This window comes from Ptychodera flava, chromosome 1, assembly GCF_041260155.1.
Source record: "Ptychodera flava strain L36383 chromosome 1, AS_Pfla_20210202, whole genome shotgun sequence".
In the NCBI taxonomy this organism is placed as follows: domain Eukaryota; kingdom Metazoa; phylum Hemichordata; class Enteropneusta; family Ptychoderidae; genus Ptychodera; species Ptychodera flava.
In genome coordinates this window covers 32,719,401-32,742,363 of record NC_091928.1, presented here as the reverse complement: position 1 = coordinate 32,742,363, position 22,963 = coordinate 32,719,401, and the positions used below count along the sequence as shown (strand labels likewise).

At 37.3% G+C, this 22,963-nt stretch overlaps 1 protein-coding gene across 1 annotated transcript; it reads right to left on the bottom strand.

The window, feature by feature from the left end:
* Positions 1–7,719: 7,719 nt before the first annotated feature.
* LOC139144205 (tumor necrosis factor ligand superfamily member 10-like) lies at positions 7,720–22,629 on the bottom strand. The gene is made up of 7 exons (XM_070714860.1): positions 22,486–22,629; positions 18,258–18,605; positions 17,389–17,443; positions 16,604–16,756; positions 13,707–13,843; positions 13,028–13,103; positions 7,720–11,221 (listed from the first exon to the last, which is right to left on the bottom strand). Exons 1-7 carry the CDS (start codon positions 22,627–22,629, stop codon positions 11,010–11,012), a joined length of 1,125 nt encoding a protein of 374 aa, XP_070570961.1. The 3' UTR covers positions 7,720–11,009.
* Positions 22,630–22,963: the final 334 nt, after the last annotated feature.

The window sequence follows — 22,963 nt, the reverse complement described above, 5'->3', positions numbered from 1 at the left end:
CGTGCATTGTACGCTTCGATATTGTCCTCGAAACTACACGTCTCGGACAATACCACTAATGCACTGTGTACTCGGACATAAAAGCCGGTATTTTGTGAATAACCCTACAGTCTGTGCAGTATCAACCTCTCAGGTGCACTGTTACGAACTAATTAATAATGTGTCAAAATATGTCGTAACACATTTGTATACCACTGCAAACTACATAGCGACGCTAGGGATCGTCATGAAAGTACAGTATAAGACGGAAGCAAAGAAATTGTAAATTTTACGTGAAAGACACTCCTCCCCACCTTTACCCCATGGTCACGACGTTGTGATAAAATCACTCCCCAAATTTGTACACACTCGAATTTAATGAATCATGTGAGCTTAAACGACTGAAACATCTATATCAAAAGCCAGTGGCTGTTTCGAAGCAGAGGCGAAAAGGAATGTTACTAACATTTGGTTCCGACAAAACGTCATGGAACTGCTGTGCAAAAGTACCTATTAACTCACAACGAAACCTCAAGTAGGCCTAGCTAGATGCGATATCAGGATTTGTAAATAAAGAATAGGTTTATACCGGGGCAGCAATCCTTCATAAAATTTATTATGAAATGAGACAAAGCTTTACGAAGTTTAGCAAAAATGATATATCCATGCAGGAAACGGTTTACATTTAAGAAAGCTACCGTTTATTTACTTACCATTTTCATGATTATTTTATTGTGACCTAAATGTTTTCAACGGTGATCGCCAGGTCAGTGTGTAAATCAGCTGATATGACGTCATCGCGTTCAAGTGACGAAGAGGAACTATGGTTGCAACTTTTAGTGTTTACCAAACCTCATTGCAATGACATGTTAGCCGTATTTAGTCAACATAATTAAGTTTATACGTCCGAACGCTACAATTATGTTTATGTCTATTCACGTGCTATGCACACTAGGAATGCACTTGTTGTATGCGTGTTGTTATTTGGCAATATTTACGCATCTATGCAGCTACACTATGTTACATGTGTAGGAAATGTGTCCCAAACAACGTAAAGTTGTTTTATCTTATTCGATCAATTTAAGTACACCGTTGTAGACATCAAAGGGATAAATCGTACAGGATATCCATTACCATGTGACCTTTGACCGATGGAAAAATATTAGCCAAATGACATTATCGCGCCTCAGAAGCAAGCAACCAGAGATCAAAATAGCAACAATGATTAGAAAACTAAACACCGCCATTATGACGTCAGAGGTACTGTAATATATCTTTCTTAAGATAGAGTATTGAAATTTGTTTTTAATACCCTTACAGTAATAAAAAACATAATTTTATTCTTTCATCCTGCCTGTACAGCTCTACTTTTTAATTTATGTCGTATGTTTGGCGGTATCACGAATGCATTCTTACATTAAACTTGGTATTCATAGATTTGTTTGGCTTTTTACTGTTAAAGACTGCTCAGGAATATCGACTGTTTATGTTTTCAAAATTTATCCCATCCAGTTTATCTTCCGTATTTGACTATAGAAAAAAGATACAAATTTATTTTTGTCTTCGTCTCAGTTCATTGCTTGTCTGTCTGATCTCATAGTTGTATAAAGTTGTGAGACCTAAAACAAGTGTTCGCTAAGGATTGCTCTTTATTTTTTGACTCTGACTCACACATTTCTGCTTTCAATTCGTCCCTTGAGCATTAAAAGCTGACCTAGGAACACAAATCTTTCCTTAAAGTCATAATCCTAAAATAATGAGGGCTACTACCCTGCAAAGTATCGCTGATTATTAGTATCACGGTACTAACGGAAATGGATAACTGACTGCCAGGTGTCTAAATAGACACCGGACACATACATGATTAGCGCTTATACATTTTATTAGAAAGACCATTAGCTGGGAATTAGTATCATCCTTGAACAATCGTTTCCCAAACATTAGGTATTGAAATTCTGAAAAAAAGTTCTTCGTTACACGGAATGTTCACTTGCCAATGAAGAAATTAAATGTAAAGAGTGTTGTTCGAAATTAAATCGCCGACTTTGAGGATATCAAGCCTTTGTCCTGCAAAACAACATTACGAATACCGATTTTGCAGTTTGCATATTAAAAAAATCACGAACAATTTAAATCTTAATAAACACAAATACCTTTTCCCCCATATTTATAATAACTTACTTGTTACCCCGCTATAAGCTGATTTGTTGTTGGGAGTCATGCTGTGTATAGAATTTTAATGCACCAAAAAAAAATTAATTTAATTTTAGCGGTTTAGGAATTCTATGCTAGCGACACGCTATTTGATAGAGTTTACGACTATAATATCTTAAGTAGAGTTTTACGGTTAAAGCCGCTATTAACTGAAGTGCAACTGTCTTCGTCAATAAAGTCAACCTGAAATGGTAGCACAGGACGCATTAACAGTTGACGAGTATGGTGAAATCATTGACTTCTACGACGGAACTATCTCTAGCTATAGATGTAATGCACATTGCGTTGCTTTCATGGCTGACTCTAGAATTATTCTTAAATCTATGCTAATGCGAAAATAAATTTGTCAATCAATGTTGTCAAATTATAAATAGGTTATTATTAATTTCACTGTATTGATCGACTTGTCGCAAATTTTGCATGTCCATGTATACTGCATCTAAAGTCTCTCTCCTCGTATTTGTCCTACTTTCCGATTACCACTCTGTCCCGCCAAAATCTGCCAATCACCCTTCTCTCTCTCTCTCCGCTAAGATGCTGCTGATGATGGCGACGACGACGACGACGACGATGATGATGATGATTATTATCATGATGACGATGAGAATATTACGGCGGCAGCAGTAATAGTGCTTGAAGATATTGGTGTCTCTTGTGTTCACACTGCCGAATACTGAATCACTCAAAAAGCTTCGATACTCGTCCAAATATTTTCTTCATATCTTCCATCTATGATGGAGAATTAAATTATTGTAGTTTTCAAATGTTTTCAACCTATATAAATGTACTATCAACAGCATGAGAAACGTTAAAAGCGCGACATTTTTCCTGTGATGTCGTCTTTTTAAGTCATGGAAACTCTATAATCGTGCTTCAGTTTTACATTCTTGATGACATATCTTGTTTACTTTCCAATTATTTCTAACAATGTTATCGATTAATGATGTCTAATAGCACGGTGTCGGAATCATAATATCCCTGAACCAGCTCTTTTTTAATGATGCCTTTAAGTTAAAGTATAAACTTATACCATTGTCCTATCAGTTGCCAAGTGCGGTCTCGTAAGATTAAAGTGTTAGAACTAAAACGGTCGGTTGCAAACAATGCGAAACAAGCTATTGTGCAATAAAATTAAAGTTTTGTATGACTTAACCGGCAGTAGAACTTTGAATCCTACGATGCGAGGCATTGTTCCATGCCACACTCAAAACAGTCGAGTCGGGCAGAAAGACGAAATGAAACCTCCAACAAAACCGCACAAAAACAAAAAAACAAACAAACGAACAGAGAAAGACAGGAGAAGAAAAGAACGGTGCCAAAAAGAGAAGTAGATGAAAAGTTAAGGGCAAAGGGGAAGAAGAGATGACGGCGATGATTATGATGATGATGATGCTGATGGTTGCTTGGCGGTCACGACGGTAATGGAAAATATTGGTACTGATGATGTCATTGCTATATTGTCCTGAATCTTGCAAACGTATCCTTGTAAAATTAAGGTATTTCCCTGGACACTGCAGACCAAAATGACGCTGTATAGGTATAAGTAGGCATACTTAATCGGTTGTATGAAAACAATTAAGAGCAAAACTGTAATCATGATGTAATCTTGATTTTTACTTCCTTTGTGAGACATCCTGCTTCATTTCAAATCACTTACAGAATTTTCACCGATTAACTATAAAAGTTTTGAAAGAATATTAATTGCACGAATTTGCCATTTCTATCGAATGACACTAATGATAAATTTTTTCCCTAGTGAGATGTGAATATTCAAATTACGGTCAGTTGTCGTTGTGTGATGCCAGTCAGAGAACCGCAGACACAGTCGTCATATCAAATAGTCTCGGTTACCCAGACTGCTCTGCGGGCTCCCTGCCGGCCGCCCCTGCGCCCGAAGAGAGCCCCTCAAAGGAGGCTGGGTAACAGAATCTATATATCACACTGAAAACAAGCTAATGTCTAGAGGGATAAAAGGACCAACTGACCAACTCACTGAACAGACAAGAGAAGGGGAGAGAAAAATGGCAAAAGGAGAAGCGCTCGGGTAGACAGAGAAGAGACCAAAAAGTTAAGACGAGACACGAACGACGACAATGGTGATGATGATGTGACGGTGGTTGAATCCGTTGTGGTAGAAGATACTTGCGCTGATGATGTTTTTGTTCATGACTTGTACTGAATCTTCGTAAACGTTATAAGTACGTATACCAGAATGAAAATATGTTAAGTATATCTACAAAATCTTCATAGTAAAACCATGTTTGATGGGCACTCGTTTCTTATATCCATGATATGAATTATTTGCGACAATGTTTTCTCTTATTCCTGACAACTGGGAGTGTCAGCAATATGTCTGACACTGGTCGATGGACAGAAATTTACTGCGCTGAAAGCGATTCACTCCACTTTATATTCTCATAGCACTTTGTCATTTGACCAAGAGCCAAGTGCATCTCTCTGGTGGCAAATACAAGCAAGGAACTACCAATTTGAAAGCAAATTGGATACATGCCAAATGATAACCCCATGCCGATGTTTCCATAAACTTTTGCATATGTATGATTCCAAAGATGCCATTACCCTTGTTACTTAACCACCCGAATGGTCAACACCATATTGTTGCTTATCGCAATGTTATGTCTCCCTATTTCTATCTCTTTATCGCTCCCTTTCTTCAACGATAGCGATGGTGGTGGGGCTTGTGCTGCAGCAGGAGCTGACGATGACTATGACGATGATGATGATGATGATGATGATGATGATGATGATGATGATGATGATGATGATGATGATGATGACAAAGAGGACGACGACGACGACGATGATGACGATCATGATGATGATGACGATGATGATGATGATGATGATGATGATGATGATGATGGAGGTGGTGTTGATAGTAGAGATGGTTGTAGAGGAGACACATTCTAGAACAACAAGAGTTTATGAAGAGACTGAACAACACAACATCACATCATCATTTTTAGTGTTGATACTATTACATCCGACCACTATATACAAGTTGAGATTGTACTGTACGCAAATGAAATTTCAACTAATGAAATGATATGGCACCCTAAAATAATTTTTTTTTTTTAAATCAGCAACTGAAGGTGACATACTTGTTGCACTTAATTTATCTAATATGGAAATGCAACAATAATAGGGGAAGCATTACAGAACACAGAGTATTTTTCTGGGGCTGACATTGGCCTTCTCAAAATCATCTATTTATCATTTGCTGATGATTTAACCCTTGCTAGTAGCTCTAAAATTGGTTTACAGCGTTCACTAAATCAGCTGTATGAATATTGTAATACATGGAAATTAACTGTTAATATTGACAAAACAAAAATCATTGTCTTTAGAAGGGATGGAAGTCTGAAAAAAGTACGAAAATGGTTTATAATGGGCAACAAGTGGCAGTAACCTCCTTTCAAAGTTACCTGGGTATTGTTCTTTCATGGACTGGACAGTGGTTTCTAGCCCAAAAAAGTCTGAGTGAACAGGCCAATAAGGCTCTTTTTTGGTTGGAAAAGCTGTCTATGCAAATTTGGTAATATTCCAGCAACAATGGTTTTAACAATATTTCACTGTAAAATCATGCCAATCCTCCTGTATGGCTGTGAACTTAGGGGATTTCATCCTGCACCAGATGTTGAAAAAATCCACAACATATGCTGCGTTATATCCTCAGGTCATATCATAATACTTCAATTATTGCCATGAGAGGGGAATTGGGCAGAGTGTCTTTAAGAGTACCATGTTATCTTAGAATTGTTAAATATTGACCCAGAATTGTAAAAATGGATAAAAACAGACTTTTCCACAAATGTTATGAGTTTAAGGTAAACAATATTGATGTAAACAGGTACGATTATTGGGCAAAGAGTGTAAGACACTTATTACAAAGTTATGGTTTTGGTGAAGTCTGGAACCAACAAGGGGTGGGCAATGAATCTGTTTTTTAAATATCTTCAAACAGAGATGTATCGATATTGACATGCAATCATGGTTAGAGGATATGAGTAAATCAAAGAAACTTAGTACTTATTCAACCTTTAAAAAACAACTTATTTGAACTGTATTGATAAACCTGTATTTAAAATAGCATTATCAAAATTTAGAATTTCTGCACATACTTTAAAAATCGAGACTGGCAGATGGAATAATATTCCAAGAATTGATCAAATATGTGAAATGTGTAATTTGAATCTTGACGAGGATGAGTTCCATTTTCTACTTGTCTGCCCAAAGTATAGAGATTTAAGATGTAAAAATATTGCCACATATTATTTTAATCCACCGCTTGTATATAAATTTGCAATACTTCTTTCCACTTGTAATTGTGCTACTTCGAGAATTTAAGCAGATATATTTTCTATGCCACACAACTCAGATAGAATACCCTGCTTGACTAGGGAAGCAATCTGTAACTTTTCCAGTGTTTGTAATGTTGTATAAAATGTTATTTACTAGCGATCCTTACAATATATCGCTAATGTTTGTACTTCGTAGCCGGAGGCCAATAGTACTGAAATAAAGAATCTATACTATACTATAATAGTATATTCAATGTGCATAGAAAATTTGAAATATTTTAGAAATCTCGGCATGAGTAGAGATTAATGAACTTTTGAAAACGAAAGTATTTTCGGAAGTTCTAAGAAACTTTGACTGACTACTCTATCCCTATTAAGTTCCAAGACAAGAAATAGACCTTTTTAATCGAACAATACTCTGTTGATTAATAAGCTCAGAACCTCTGTAAATTATACATTTTCGGAAAGCCTAAATATAGGGAAATATTTTGGTAACCACAGTGTCACCATTTTTTACATAACTATCACGTGCCAGGTAATTTGCATAACCTTTCAAAAATAGGTTTCCCCTATGTTTTGTCTCAATACTTCAAAATATCTGACTCAAACTTGCCAGAATGCAAGCTGTGACAAAGCTCTTCCAAGCTTATGTCGCCTAGTTTTTTTAGCGCAATTTTAAAGAAATTAAGTAGGGTTAAATTTACCGCTCTTGAAGTTTTTCTGGCATAAAAATTGTTTAAGCAGGTTTAAAAAATTCTGAGACATACTTTGGAAGATTCTTAGGACAGCTTTCATTCACACAAATTTCAACCACATATCTCAAATCATTGAAACAAAACATACGGAAAATCGATTTTTGAAAGGTTAGGCAAATTATATGTCACGTGATAGTTATGTAAACAATAGGGATACTATGGTGACCAAAATGTTTCCCTATATCTAGGTTTTCGAAAATATATAATTTACGGGGTTCTTAGCTTATTAACCACTGGAGTATCGTGAGCTTTAGAAGGTCTATTTCTAGTCTCGGAACCTTAAACGCTAAACCTATTATGACTCCCTAGGTTACTGTAATGATAAATGTGTAATGATGTGTCCCCTAATTGACACTCTTGCCGAAATCTTGGGAAATTATCAATGGATTACGACTGATTTGAATTCTTTGGTAAAAAACGTAATAATCAGGATAAATCTGTGCCGCAGTCATATTATTAAACGTTTTATTCTCGAATATATAAATTATCAAGGTGTCACACAAACTCCAATTTCAGATTAACGAACCACAATTTCAGATATCTCTGTATAACTGTGGTTCTGTCGAGAAAATGTCAGCTTGTGACACAAACACAAAACACAGGTATAGGACTACAGGCAATGCTGTCAAAGTGGAAATGTTGTACATCCGGGGTAATAGACAGAAGATAGCAAGACAGGAGAATGCTGGGCCCACACTGAATAGATTTACAAATCAAGACATTCCTAGGCGGTCCATTTTTTGTTAACTACCAGAGGTCCACTTAGGAAATTATTGTTTGCACAAGGTACATCTAATGGATCCAGTTTTCTTGCTATGTTGAGATTACAACCAAAGCCAAACGTCTTCATGAAGACAAAATCTGAAAAATGTTCTATACATTTCTTACAATTTGTTTAACGGTCCAAAGTAGCCGTCTATCGATGTCATTTTCCCATTATTGCAAGGATTTTTTCACTGGTTCTGAATGTGTTGAGTTATTGGTCTCCTTAAACAAATCATGATTTACAATTCAAGCTAGTCACTACGGTAATTGTAGATGTGAAACGATTGGGAAGGAAATGACATCACATGATGGCAACTTCGTCCCTTTAACAAAGCAAGTCGGTCGTCAGGTGCGCATGCATAGGTAAAATGTCAATTGTTTCTGATCGTCTGTTGTTACAGCAGTACCAAGTTCTTTTTGTCCCTTTTCTGGAATGAAACTGCCATTCTGCTTGACTTTGTCATAAAGGCAAACACCCTGCAATCTAATATATCGAACTACATTATTGGAAGAGCTGTGAGCAATGTTCTCGCATGCATATGACTTTCGATTCAAGTATCGCACATAAGTACCCGACGACCAGCGCGCTTTTGTGCTTACATAATTATTAGATACGTCATCACTAACAAAGATGAAAATGAGCTCCTGTGTTTGCTATCAAAATATACTTCTCATCTGCAAAAATAAGTCTGTATATTTATAATACGTATATACAAATAACAATGAAAGCGTTCTTCTTACGAAGGATATAAAATCTAATCGGTAAGTTCGAATAAAATTTGAAATTTTCTATTAGAATGCACAATATAAATATTGTACTTAATTTAAATTTTCTATTAGAATGCACAAATATAAATATTGTACATAATTTTCACAAATAAATATAAAAAATATACACATTTTCTGTATTGCAAATGAAACGAATATTTACGGTTTGTGGTTAGCACTCTCAAAACTTATAAAAGTTAATAGCACTCAGAACAATATGCACAGTGTCAATTAAGACTCTCATTTCTAATACAGGATTGTGGCTTTTGTGAAGAACGGACATTTTGTCATCACTGAGTGTTATATAAAAAATGCAAAGTCAAGTTATTGCACGTAACCCCTAAATTTGCCATTCATGATTGGTGGTTCAAGGCAAGCAGAATTTATCCATCCGACAAATGATCAAATTTACAATAAAATAGCACAGGTTGATCAGAAATTTTGATTAAATTCCAACGTCGAAAAGCTCTTTCAACGGGAGCTAGATTGCTGAAAGTGCCCCGAATATTTTCCCCTTAAGACAACTCACAGAAAAATAAAACACAAGCAAACCACAACGATATATTACCAGTGAATAAATTACTTTAGACTCCCTCGTTGATAGTAGCCAATCAGTGATTGTTTTTCTCGAATGGCCGCGTGAAAATACGCCGTCAATATCGTTCTTTGCTACAGGCATTCCTGTGTGAACATGACTGATACACCTGTTCAAGTTTCAGCAAAATTGCCATGACCTTGAAATTTCGATGGCATTTTATGACTGTAGATGACTTACGTCGGTGATATAACGGCCTTTATCACATGCACAAGCCAAGTTTGTCGTCTCCGAACAAAAAATACGGGATTTATTCTCTGGTCGTTCTACGTCACGACAACCCGCGTCTATGTCATCAATTTTGGTGCGTCGGACCTTTTTTTTGTCGATCTTCGGTGTGCTCGTAAATATGTAAACAAACAACATGGCGGCCGATGTTTCTCCCACGATCAAAAGTCATGTAATGAAATCGATATTTTCACAGACTACGACAATACTAATCCGAACAATGTAAACACAAGAGTGTACCGCCTGTATATTCCGAAGGAATTACGTGAATAATTTGCGGAAACAACGAACTCGAAGCTGGTCGCGTATAGGCCTACCATGGGTTCCGTAGGGCTTACGCATTGCAAACAGGGTCAGGCGCGACGTTTACAGTGTTCGCGCCGTCGAGATTCAGTCGATATTTGTTCCCGAAAAATAGCGTATCTTCGTCTGTGATTAATTTCTAGGACTATATTATATCTTTGAAATAGAGTATAACTTTGCGGAAGGTAGCCTATGTGTAGACCGAGAGCTGTCATTTGCTCCACACACGAACGAACGTGAGCGCTAACGCACACGACGGACGACTTGAAATGATTGACAACTTGTGCACGGCGTACTGATATTTATTCCTAAAGTAGTTCAAAAGTTTAAACGCGGAATCGTCATGGAAAACTTATTTATTTTGCAAAAAATAACGAATTCTTGGCTTGTGCATGTGATAAGTATATTATTCCCTAATATTTTTCTTCGTTCAGCTCGGAAAATACTCGTGACGTAATGACCGTGTCACCACTCGTCTTCGACTCGTGGTGACACGGTCATTACCGTAACGTCACTCGTATTTTCCTTCGCTGAACGAAGAAAAATATTAGGGAATAATATCTAATTAACATATACCAAACATTGTTTGCTGAACAACGAGTGTTGAGCTTCGATTATAGGTAATACCTTTCTGTATCAATGCCTGCCATTGGTGTGTCTGTATTCAGTGAGAAAACTAAGTTTTCCATCTTTCAACAGACAGAAAGCAGACTGACAGACATACTTTCAAACAGTAAATGAACTCAATGGAAGAAATATAGCTTCGAACTTTGGCAGATTCCCACTAAAAATATCATCTCTTTCTGAAAATGCCTAACAGTGAAAAAAATTCAGATATTTTACATTAATAGAAAAGTGGACAAACAAACGCTTAGAACTTCAGAGTATATGTTTTTACATATTTCGAAATATAGATAATTGCAGTAAAAAAGACACACATAAGTATTTCCGTAAATGTGTGTGTCTATGCTCCTGCGTAACTTTTCATGTTCTGTCAGTATAAGAATATCTGCTACCAATCTTCTAAATGGTTGCTAGGTTCTTGATACAGAGGCGAACTGTCGACGTCTACATTTTCCTCTACGTTTCAATGTCCTCATTAACCATGTTCATTCCCATGAACGTGGACTCATCAGGGCATCCCACCTTCACTTCACTGCTCGGTAGATACACCTTCATGTAGATCTTGTCTCCCTCTCGAAGTTTGAACAATCCGGAGTGGAAACTAGTGATATATGTCACCTCACCTTCTCGGATGCTAACGCTTTTCATCAAGTCTCTTGCGTCGTTAACTAAAAAAAAAACCCAAACCAATAAAGGTAAATAAACCGTGTGTTCTCCATCTTTACTAATGGTTGGATTTTGATTTTTTTAACGTTTGCATAATAGCTTATAAATTAATACCGCGTTCGTTTATAAACGATTAAAATGTTAAAGTTTGTTATGCAAGCCACATTACATCTCCCATTTCAACGTTCGTGTTGAAAACTAAAAGCACAGGCTGTCTTCATCTGGATTAGGCCTACTGCTTTTACATCAATTTGCAACCACAAGTAAAATAGCGGGCAATTTTTGCCTGAACAAGCTGCCACCTCTTGGCCTGCCAGTGTGCTCGGTGAGGCACCTAACAAGTTAATGGTCTTTGTGTTCAACTCTTTCTATTGCAATATAATTTCAAGACGTAGTGAAAAGTTGTCCGCCTGTTGTTAACAAACGATTGCGTATCGAGCACAGATAAACTGAAACCAAAACTAAGACTTGAATTACTGGCTGGTATTAAAGTGGTTTAGTTACACGCAATTAACCCTTTTCCTGCCAAGTCCATATTTTACCACCAGGTCAAGATGGTTACAATTAATGAAACACAACATATTCCATATGATGTATTTTAACATAATCCTGTACATTTAAGGCTGTTGAAAACATAATACTGTAAAGTTGATTTTTTTTGGACAAAAAATGCTATAACATACCAAGCCAAGTGGGTGAAAATACGTCATGTTTTGGCTCAATACCGCTTTTTACTGACTTGGCTGATGGGGAAGTGATACAGTTATTACTGTCTGGCAGGAAAGGGTTAAGGTGACATGCGCCTCAATAGTGGAAGACTTAAACATATGCTAAAAATTTCCTCAATGAAACTTTCAGCCATTCTCTTACCAAATCAACAATGAAAATCAGGGGTCACCATGCAAAGTTTGGAACTAGCGAAACACATTACCCAACATTTTTCGATATTTGAAATTCAAAATGGCCGCCATCCCTGTGTTAACTCTATGGGGTAAAATAAAATTTTGGGCTTTTGTCTCCCAGACCTTTAAAATGAGCCCCAACAAGTGGTTGATCAGAAAATAATTGTACAAATTTGAGAGTCTGAATATCTGTCCCGAGGTGCGTTCTTCCTTAAGCGCCTGTCTGACGTGCTTAAGCGTATCCGTACTTATATGTGAATTCTTATGGTTTAGTTGTGTGTTACCTATCATAATGATTTTGCTGCATTTTTTCTCAGAAACATGCTCACTTTGTGTAAGTTTAAGAAATTAAATTAAGGTCTCTATTCTATTCTTATACCTCGTTCTACCTTTGAGTTAATCGGTCAATTTCCTTTGAAACAGTTATTTTTGAGGTTTAAGAAGAAACCGTGCCGAGGCGTTATATAAACACTGAAAGGAGACTCCAACATTTCATAGCAAATACTTCTTGTAGAGGTGCAAACTCTACAAAATATACTGATATCAAAAACGTTTGCTATTTACAATGATACTTCACGGGGCTTGTCTACATTGACGGAAAACTTCAAGAAAGCTAAAAAAATAAATAATTCACGAAATTATGACTAAGTGTAGTGTTGTGTAAGCGTTGCTGTTCCGAACGTATGTGCTACATGTACAAGACGTCTTGTTATCACGTGACAAAGACGGTTCGCGTACTGATAGAACGTTATTACGTGTAACGAAACCTCTCTATTATGTAAAAAATAATATTCCTTAGGGATTATTAATTCTCTGATGATTAATAGGATGTTGTTTTTGTAAAATAATTAACAGATGTTTTCATGTCTAGAACAAACTAGAAAGTAAACGATATGAAATACATACCATGACTAGTGAAGTGTAACAACTCATTGTCGTCAATATTGGATCCTGCATTCTCCCTTTCATAGCGAAAGTAAACCTGTAAATACATGTATTGGTGTTGATTAGAAAATGTTGAAAACACAGCAAAAACACGCTATGGAAGGAGATAGCCTGCAGTGCTCCCATTTTTGATTTTGAAGCTCCGAGTCGATTTAAATTCCATGTTTTTCAGTTATGACAGCATGTTGATATTAAATTTAAATCAGGTACGCTATTTGTATATTGCCATTTGATGTTTACCTCAAGCATCGATAAACCAGCAAATTATCACATATTGCATCATTTAGTCTCATCCGTGACCTTGACTGAGAGATTGTTACATGTATAGCACAGCAAAATAGCAGTGCTTTTGAACAAAGACAGTGACTAAGATAACCTACATATTTGAATGAAAATCAAGATGAGCATCCACAATGTATCCCTTTTACCATCATAGTTTATGACAAGCCTATTGTCATATATTGAGATTCGGGACCTTCGTACTCGGACATTTGGGGTGGGGGGGGGGTGAAAGGGCAGAGGTGACAGTGCAGTTCGCATGATGAAACAACGTCATGTTTGAATCGATGATGGAAACTAAACCGTGTCCTTGTATTTTGGTCTGTCTTTGACACTGACTTATCTTAGTACTTCTACTGACCTGTGAATAGACGAGGTAGAGACCGGACTTTGGAACAATCAAATGGTAGCCATCGTTGACCACGTTTTCACTGAATGCAAGTCCATTAGACGCTTCCCATGGCCCCACTTTAATCCTATTGCTCTCTATTTGTTGACCTGAAATTGAAATTTATGAGAATAAATAATCAGGGAGTATAAGATTTAACTCTCTTGTCCCTTCTCATTCATTTATTCATTCATTCATTTCACTCTCACTCACTCACCCATCCATCCATCCATCCATTCATTCATTCACTCATTCATTCTCATTCATTCATTCATTCATTCATTCATTCATTCATTCATTCATTCATGTGATAACTTTTTAACAACAAATTCATTCGTTCATCCATTGGTTCGGCTGAGGGGAAAGACTATGTGCTCATTGAATGGATGGTGTGGACAATTAAATATTTCACACTCTTACTATTGCAAACTTTTTATGGATCCTATGATAGGCATTTTAAATATTACAGCAACCATAGCCACAAGATGTGGTCAATTTACACCGTGACTTAAAGCTGTGGTTTCCGTCATAAAATTGCTTTAGCGCCTACGGGATGTGTCATCTCGACAATTACTAGCCGAACCGAAACATTTTTGAAGAGCGTCAAGAAATTAACCATTTTCATTACTCCTTTTTACAGGAACTATGGAAGGTAATGGAATCGTACGGGTGATAGTCTTGTTTAGGTTGTCAGTGATGATAAGCCAGTGAATCAATAGTTACCGTTAGACTCCTGGTCAAAAATTCTGATCGCATGCACTTTGTACCAACAAATCATTGGCAGACATTGACAAAACATGCACAGTAGCTATTGTCCCTTATGTTTGCTATAACTACATGGTATAAAGGAATCGAAACCAGTGTGCGCTATCCTAACTTTTGTAATGCACCAAGGGTTGACATCACGCCAGGTAAAGTTAGCTTTGACGACCATCATTCAGCTTTCAGGCACTAAGTTATCAAAGCAGTGAACGTCCTCGTCTTCTATTTAAACGACACCGAGTCTGCTTGCTTATCTGTGGCATGCCACTGTTAACTCATGTGCACAAGATGTACTTCACGAACAGTGAATACTCGGAGATGAATTTTTATTGCGTGTTTTAAGTTACTTCTTAATTTATAAACTCACACGAGTTTCATTTTCATTTCTATTATTAGCGTGGAAAGCGCATTCCACGAAATAAGTATCTTCCTTTCATCGCTGGCTCTAGACCAATCTCCAAGACAGTAAAAAAGTACAAGGAAAGAACACGAATCGGTTTACCCCCGCCCCTTTTTGCTTTCTTTTACATTGTTTTTGGAACAACCTTGGGTTCCTACCATTGCTGCTCATAAAAGGAACAGGCATGCGCTATTTGCAATCGAGTAAAGTTTGTGTGGCTAGATTTTACAGGCGTTGCTATTGACCTCGAGTAATTTGTCGTTCGCGAATGTTTTTTGTCTCGTCGGTTTTGCATTATTGAGAATGGCTGGACAGATTCAATGTTCAAAGTGAATCGGCCCTGGGCCGGTCCAGGTTTTGAGTCGACTCAAAATATTACTGTGGACGAGTCAATGTGAACAGAGCATCATTGGTGCTGAAGTAACGGGTATGATCACACCTGGTCATACTTTTAAACTCAAATGACCTTTGAATGTTGGCGATATTTAACACCCGTTCTTTCACTTTCGATTTGGTAACAATGCTCTGCGCAGACTAAAGCCATATTACATAGCAAAGCCTAACTACAGCGCAAGTGCAAAGGTTCCGTCATATATTGATCGTTTGGTAAAAGCACGCGGGGCCCAATTAAGTCAACAACAATACAATAGCTAATTCTGTTGCCAATCAATACAATCGAGGGGCTTTTGACAAGTAAATTAACAGATCCTAAATCGTTCGTAATACGTATTTCGGAGAAACTTCGATTGTTTTTTTCATATAGTCTATAGTTAAACTGAAACTAATTTCCTCGGGTCAACCTGTGATACCCTTTGATCTACTTCAATTGAAACTGTCTGTCGGTCTGTCAATGTTTTTATGTAGGGCACGTGAGTTTAAAATGTTGTTACCCTACCTCGGTAGTCCAATAACATGTATTTTTCAGCGTGTTCTGAATTTGAGCAATTCTCACTCGCAAAATTTCCTTCTCTGTGTCCGTCTTAAGTTAGCGTCAAATACAATTCTACGACACTGCAATAATTTGTTTGAACACAGTGATCAGAACTATCAACATGGCGTGACCTTTGTTTGACCCACGTGGTTGCCGAACGACAATCTTCCAAAATGTGTGCGCCACGAACGGTTGGTGGCGAAATACACTCCGTGCCAAGTTTAAGAGTATAAAATGTCTAAAATCGCCTACGATCTTCCATGTCTTTCATTTCTTTCGATTTAAATTGATAGTTCATCGTAACAGCGTATAATGCCTTTCTCAGCAAAGACAGTGACGATTTATTCCCTTTCTCTTTCTCTTTAAATTCCAACGATCGCCTTACGTTTCCCTTTAAGCGTAATGATTGCATTAACACGGTGAGACTGTGGCAGTTGTTTACAACTTTGTTTTCTTTTCCTTTCTCGTTAAGCTGTAGAGAACACTTCTTATTCTACTCGGAAAAGAATGTTGAGACACCTGTAGGATCTAAAATGTACAAATTTTGAACATTGTCACCATTTTTCTATTGCATGTAAATCTTTTCCTTACGAATTAGGTCGTCAATCCTATCGGCGCATTTTAGTCGTTTTTTTATCAAAAAATGAACCATTCGGACGTCACGTACAAGAGGACGGGAGGTGAATAAGTAAATAAACGAATAGCTCGGATTTTTTGCACACACTTGACATAAAAAAACTGAAGTCAAGCACTGGGGTGAGCAAATCCATTACTTACCAGGTGATGTACATGTGGAAGCTCTGGTCACGTGAACAGCAACAGGAATTGAACTGCGGCTGCTACCCAAACTTGGCTGTACTTGAGTTCTGTTATTCTGTAGAAGACGTTGAATTTGTCGCTCAATCTCGCCGAGAGTTGGTTGTTGGATTTCTAAGTGGAGGAAATAAGACAACAAACCAAACACAGATTACAAAGACTTACATGAACTGGTGATAAAAATGATCCGATCACTCATTTGACCTTTCATCCAAATGTATTTTTTGCTTGTTTTTCAAAAAAAGAAACCATATGACGTCATTAGCTGGTGGAAAATCACAGTTTTGGCTGATGGAATTCTTTCTGTTTCTTTTTCTCGATCTTTTATATATCTGTCAGTTTGTATTTACCCGTCTATCAAGCCTGCTGGCTGGCTGGCTGGTTGTCTTTCTGTCTTTCTATTCCTGTCTTTCTGTCTTTCAAGTTTGTTTCTCTGTCTTTCTCCGTCAGTAGCCTGTCTGCCTGTTAGTCTGTCTCTCTCTCTCTCTCTCTCTCTCTCTCTCTCTCTCTCTCTCTCTCTCTCTCTCTCTAATATGCATCAGTAAATATGACCATTATACCGCGTTGCTATAGATTTTACATCCGTGTGTTCCGCAAAGATTAATGTTTGTTGACTTACGTGAACTATTGAGGGAAAAAGTCAAATGTCGCGCGTCATGTATTCAATGCAAGAGATTTAACAAGAATCGAAAAACGGAATTAAATGGTCACGCGTCACTGCTATTTTTAAGGGTGAAACTGCTTACCTGGTCTTGATTGCTGGAATAGCTGCTTTTCATCTTCGACAGCCTTTGTAATCAGCTGAAAAATCAGATAAAATACACTTTTTCGTGAAGGGAAAACATCTGGCTGTTATGATATTTTCATAACTTTCATTTTCTAAAACATCTTTTCCCTCTACCATAAATTTAAAAGCGATGTTTATTGTTGACAAATGAAAGCTAGTCAGTATATATACTAGCATTAAGTTGTCAATATCAACATTGGACATTATAAAATATTGATTGGCGGAACGCAAGGAACTGCGACCTAATTGCGGCGCAGAACTAGAAGAAGGCGTCCTTTTACAAACGGAGAAAATACGTCGAAAATGCATCAAATGTTGTCGATTGTGAATTCACAGCTAGTGTGAGCCTATTTCTACCGGATTTAAAATGACAAATGCACAAAATATTTTGTGTATCACGAACATAGTGACTGTTAGAGGTGGTGCCCCGGTTACAAATCCGGTTTCTGTATACTTTGTACGATGTTGTTCAATCTGAAGAGAGGTACTAGGATACGGCACAATACGGCAAATCTCGTCAATTTTACATTTTTACATCTCAGAATTTTATTCATTCGCGCTTGAGTTGGGCTTCACATTTGAAAAAAAATGTGAAATTTTAAGTAATGGGCGGCCAAATGTAGATAGGTCATATTGTGCCCCCACTCTTAACTACTGAATGGCATACCATGGACTCTGTACCATGTCTTTTGTTCGTCGTAGTAAACAGTGTGTAGGGGGAATCCCCGATGCTCTATTCATAGTTCATGTGTACATGTCTGAATATCCGGGTCGCAGTATACACACCATCGAAGGAGCCCCTCTGAGAATAGAGTAACCGCCTCTTACCCTTTCCAACGTTTCCTGGTTTGCTGAACAGCAATTCAGCAAATTTTGACTCCCCGTTCCGCCTTGGATATTCCCAGCGCCAGCATTTACGCCGCCATCACCACCTGTCGTCTGAGAATCGAGACCAGAGTCACTGCATATGCACGGACTTGAGTTGCCCCCGGCAGTTAACGTCGCCTTCGACTGATCTCCACCCGCACGTGAGTTGTCGAAATTTTCGATGGACAGTCTTAGTTTGGAAAGCTCGCTATCGAAGTGAATCCACAGAATTGCGATGACGAGCGAAAAGAGATTATAGTGATGATCATCTGCAAGCAGGAAAACATCAAAGTCCTCGACACAGATTTTCTACCCTTCTGTTCCTCATCAGCCATCTTGATAGAGTTCAGGTTGAAATAAAATACAAAAAAAGATGAACTGCGCAAAAAATAAGGAACCGACTGTCACACTTTCGTCGACAAAATGAGAATGATCCAGATAGCTCCGATTCAAGATATACAAGGGATTTACAAATTTAGTATTCGTCAACCCCCTATGAAGAAAGTCACGTGACATTAGGGAAATCCCACTGAAAACATCGCACAATCGCCTGCTAGACATGACAAGGGGAGCATAATTACCACATCCCACGCTATTTTTACCCCCTTGTTCCTAAAGCTAAGTCAAGTGAAGTCTTCAAAATCACAAGCATGTGGTTCGGTTGCTAAATAAATGAGACAAAACCGTTCATTCTTTAAAAGAAAACAACGTTTAGACAGAACTGCGCTGCTCAAAAATTGCCACTGTGTCAGTCAGATAGCTACTATGGATCGCCTTGTTGCGCAGACACTGATATTGACAGGGATGACGTCATAGCAAAGAGAAGAATCATAGGTGCCCGAAGATTGAAGAAAAGATGAGTAATTCAGAGAGAAAGTTAGTTTCGATACGCGACATCAGCTGTCCGTTTATAGCTCGTCTAGTCATTCAGCTTTATTTTTGGAATATTCAACGCGACTGCAAGAAAGAGTGTTCGCAAATTTTGCGGACATTGCTTCTTTGAAACTCTGATTGAAAACTATGATCATTCACTACCTGTTGAACACCTATGATTGTTGATGGGTGGGGCAAATCAAAAGGCACGATTCGAAAATGTACACAATCGCTCATGTTTTGACGATGTCAATGAGTACCTGATAGGTGCAAAATAAAGTGTGACTAAATCTTAACCGTTTCAGCGTCAAAGTCAATTTTTGTTGCCTATACAATGTCTATACCCCAGTCATTTTTCTTCAGATTTTTGCCAAAATTTTGATGAAAAAGTGTACTAGCTTATGAAATGTGATGTCCATTTAGTCCAAAATTTAGCAAAAAATACAGAAAATGTCATAAAAATTTGCAAAATATTGCACTTAATTTTTGTGTGTGAAATACTTCAGCTCTCAAAAGGTCAAATGTAAATTTACAGCACATATTACGTGCATGGAAGAAGATTTACGATAGACTAAGTGATATATATATATATATATATATATATATATATATATATATATATATATATATATATATATATATATATATATATATATATATATATATATATATATATATTTGTTTCGTTCAGGAGACAAAAACGACGGAACAGATGATTGAGAGATAGTTAGTTTCTGTTTCGTTTGATCGAATGACATGATTTTCCCAACGCTTTTTCTGTTTTTACTTTTGATCAACAGGTTATTTTTCTGTCATCACTGACAAGCAAATTTCCTGGATCGCTCAGTATTGTATAGTGGCACTATTTCACGTCCGCAGGCGGGGCGTGTGATAAGGTGGCGGGAGATTTACTAAAAAGACGTTTTTTACGTCATTATGCAAATATTGACGGAGAGAAAATAGAACCTACACTATGCGATCAGCATTAAGAGATTCTGGACCACATTTTGTATTTACTTCCTGGCTTCAAAATTATGATGATGAAGATAATCGGTAGGAAACGAAAACTTCGTCGGAAACGAAAAGATGTCTTAAAACGGGGATATTTCGTATTTTGAATTTGTCCCGGCATCCATGTGTAACATAAATAGTAGATTGTGATATACTCGTTCAGGGACACTTATGAAAAACACGATTGGAACTAATTTGGGATAATTGGATTTCCATATTTTTCAAATTTCTCGAAGTATTAGGTGCCATATAGCTGATTGTTGCAATATCACAAATTGCTCATAAAAACAAGTGTGTAATATAAAAAGAAAAGCAGATGAGATAACATTTATAGATTAAATCGACATTACTTCACCATCCAATTATCCCTAATTAGTTCCAATCGTGTTGAATGCAATATGACATCAAACTCCAATTACAATATCTATCTATCTATCTATATATATATATATATATATATATATATATATATATATATATATATATATATATATATATATATATATGATATTTACAACGCAATGCTTGTATACGGACTAGCTTTCATTTGTAAACAACGAACATCGCTTTTAACGTAACTTTATGGTAGAAGGAGAAGACAACGTTGATGTTTTACAAAATTAAAGTTATGAAAATATCCCATAACGGTCAGATGTTTTCCCTTCACTAAAAAGTGTATTTTCTCGCTATTCCAGCAATCAAGACCAGGTAAGCAGTTTCACCCTTAAAAATAGCAGTGACGCGTGACCATTTAATTCCGTTTTTCGATTCTTGTTATTGCATTGAATACGTGACGCCCGACATTTGACTTTTTCCCCCTCAATAGTTGGCGTATATAAGTCAACAATCATTGATTTATGCGGAACACACGGATGTAAAATCTATAGCAACGCTGTATAATGGTCATATCTACTGATGTATATTAGCGATTAATCATCGTGGGGGGGGAGAGAGAGAGAGAGAGAGAGAGAGAGAGAGAGAGAGAGAGAGAGAGAGAGAGAGAGAGAGAGAGAGAGAGAAGAGAGAGAGAGAGAGAGAGAGAGAGAGAGAGAGAGAGAGAGAGAGACCGACAGACAGACAGACCGACAGACAGACAGACAGACAGGCAGAGATGCTAATGACAGAGAAAGACAGAGAAACAAAGACAGAAAGACAGGAACAGAAAGACAGAAAGACAATCAGCTAGCCAGCAAGATAGACGGGGAAATACAAACTGACAGATATAGAAAAGACCGAGAAAAAGAAACAGAAAGAATTTCATCCGCCTAAACTGTGATTTTCCACAAACTAATGACATCCCATGGTTTCTTGTTTGATAAAAAAATGTATTTGGATATAAGGTCGCATGGCACAAACGTGTACGGTTAAGCACTTTCGAGGTTCTGACAATAATGCTGCGCCATCGGATCATTTTTATCACCTGTAAGTCTTTGTAATCTCTGTTTGGTTTGTTGTCCTATTTCCTCCACTTAGAAATCCAACAGCCAACTCTCGGCGAGATTGAGCGGCAAATTCAGCGACTTTTAAACAATAACAGAACTCGAGAAAAGCCAATTTTCGGTAAACTTATACAAATGTTCAGCCACCGCACGCTTCACTGGGTTTATAAAACCGCTGACTTTGATGGTAGAAAACGGAAATATTTAGGGAATAAAAAGAGAAGCCTGAAAATAGGAACATTTTGTTTTTTCACGAAGTCCGGGCGTCCATGTTTAAAACTAAGTGTTCGTAGGTTGTAATGTCATGAGTGAACGCAGTCTAATACAAAAAGTGGTTTATTCCATTATGAGTGGCAGTCACTGTGTTGTAGACTACAACTTGTCATTTTGCTCCGTCCTGGTCACAAGGTAAATTATGAGAATGTGCGTGCATTCCTCTTCTTTTCGTTTTCCTTTAACTATGTGTATTAGTCAGCAGTTTTCCCAACATTCGCTTTCCATACAATTCGTTAGTTTTTTGCTCATCTAGGGTAATTTTCAGTTGTCACTTACCGAACTATTTCCCGCTTCCCGCTAATCTCAGCCGATGACATTGCTCATGCGCCAATGATGGATATTGAGTGAAACGAGATGTGGTATGCGGGAAGTAAAACTCGCGACAGATATCATAGGGAAATTTTCACCCAACATAATTCCGAATAGACTTTCATTGTTGTTTCAAATCACTCATTATGATGCCCTATCTTATATGTAAGATAGAGACGCTCAGTTTGCAACGGTGGTTTCCAATCTGTGAACAAGCGTTTTAGTATTTCATGATCACATGGATGATTTCAGCAGACCTGTAGCTTGAAACGAGGCTCTACCTGCAGCAACATCTTTCCTCGCCTCTCCGACACAACCTCAACAACAACGCAAAGAAACATTACTTGTTTGCGACACAAATGCTCCAGAAATATAGTAATTTTATTGGGTCGGCAAACATTGCAGTACTGCGTTTTGATTGCCATGTCCTTAGGATCAATCGTTCTGATTTTTTAGGTTTCAGAATCAGTATTTGGCCTTACTAAGAAATGGCAGAGGTCAACTTTCTACAAATTTATTATTGATTATTGCAATGTTTCTCTCATAAATTTTTGTAAAAATGAAATAAACAATTATCGCCAAATCTGGCATCTCTTCCGAGCTGCAAAGTTCTCACGCTTTTGCGATAAGGAAGAGCAAAGGTCAATCTGAAAAAGTCACGGGAATTGTCGTTTACGTCATCTTAAAGTATCGGATGAATGACGATTGTTGCATGTCAAAAAGACAACTGTTTCGCAAGAAGTCAAGATCAAGCTTTGG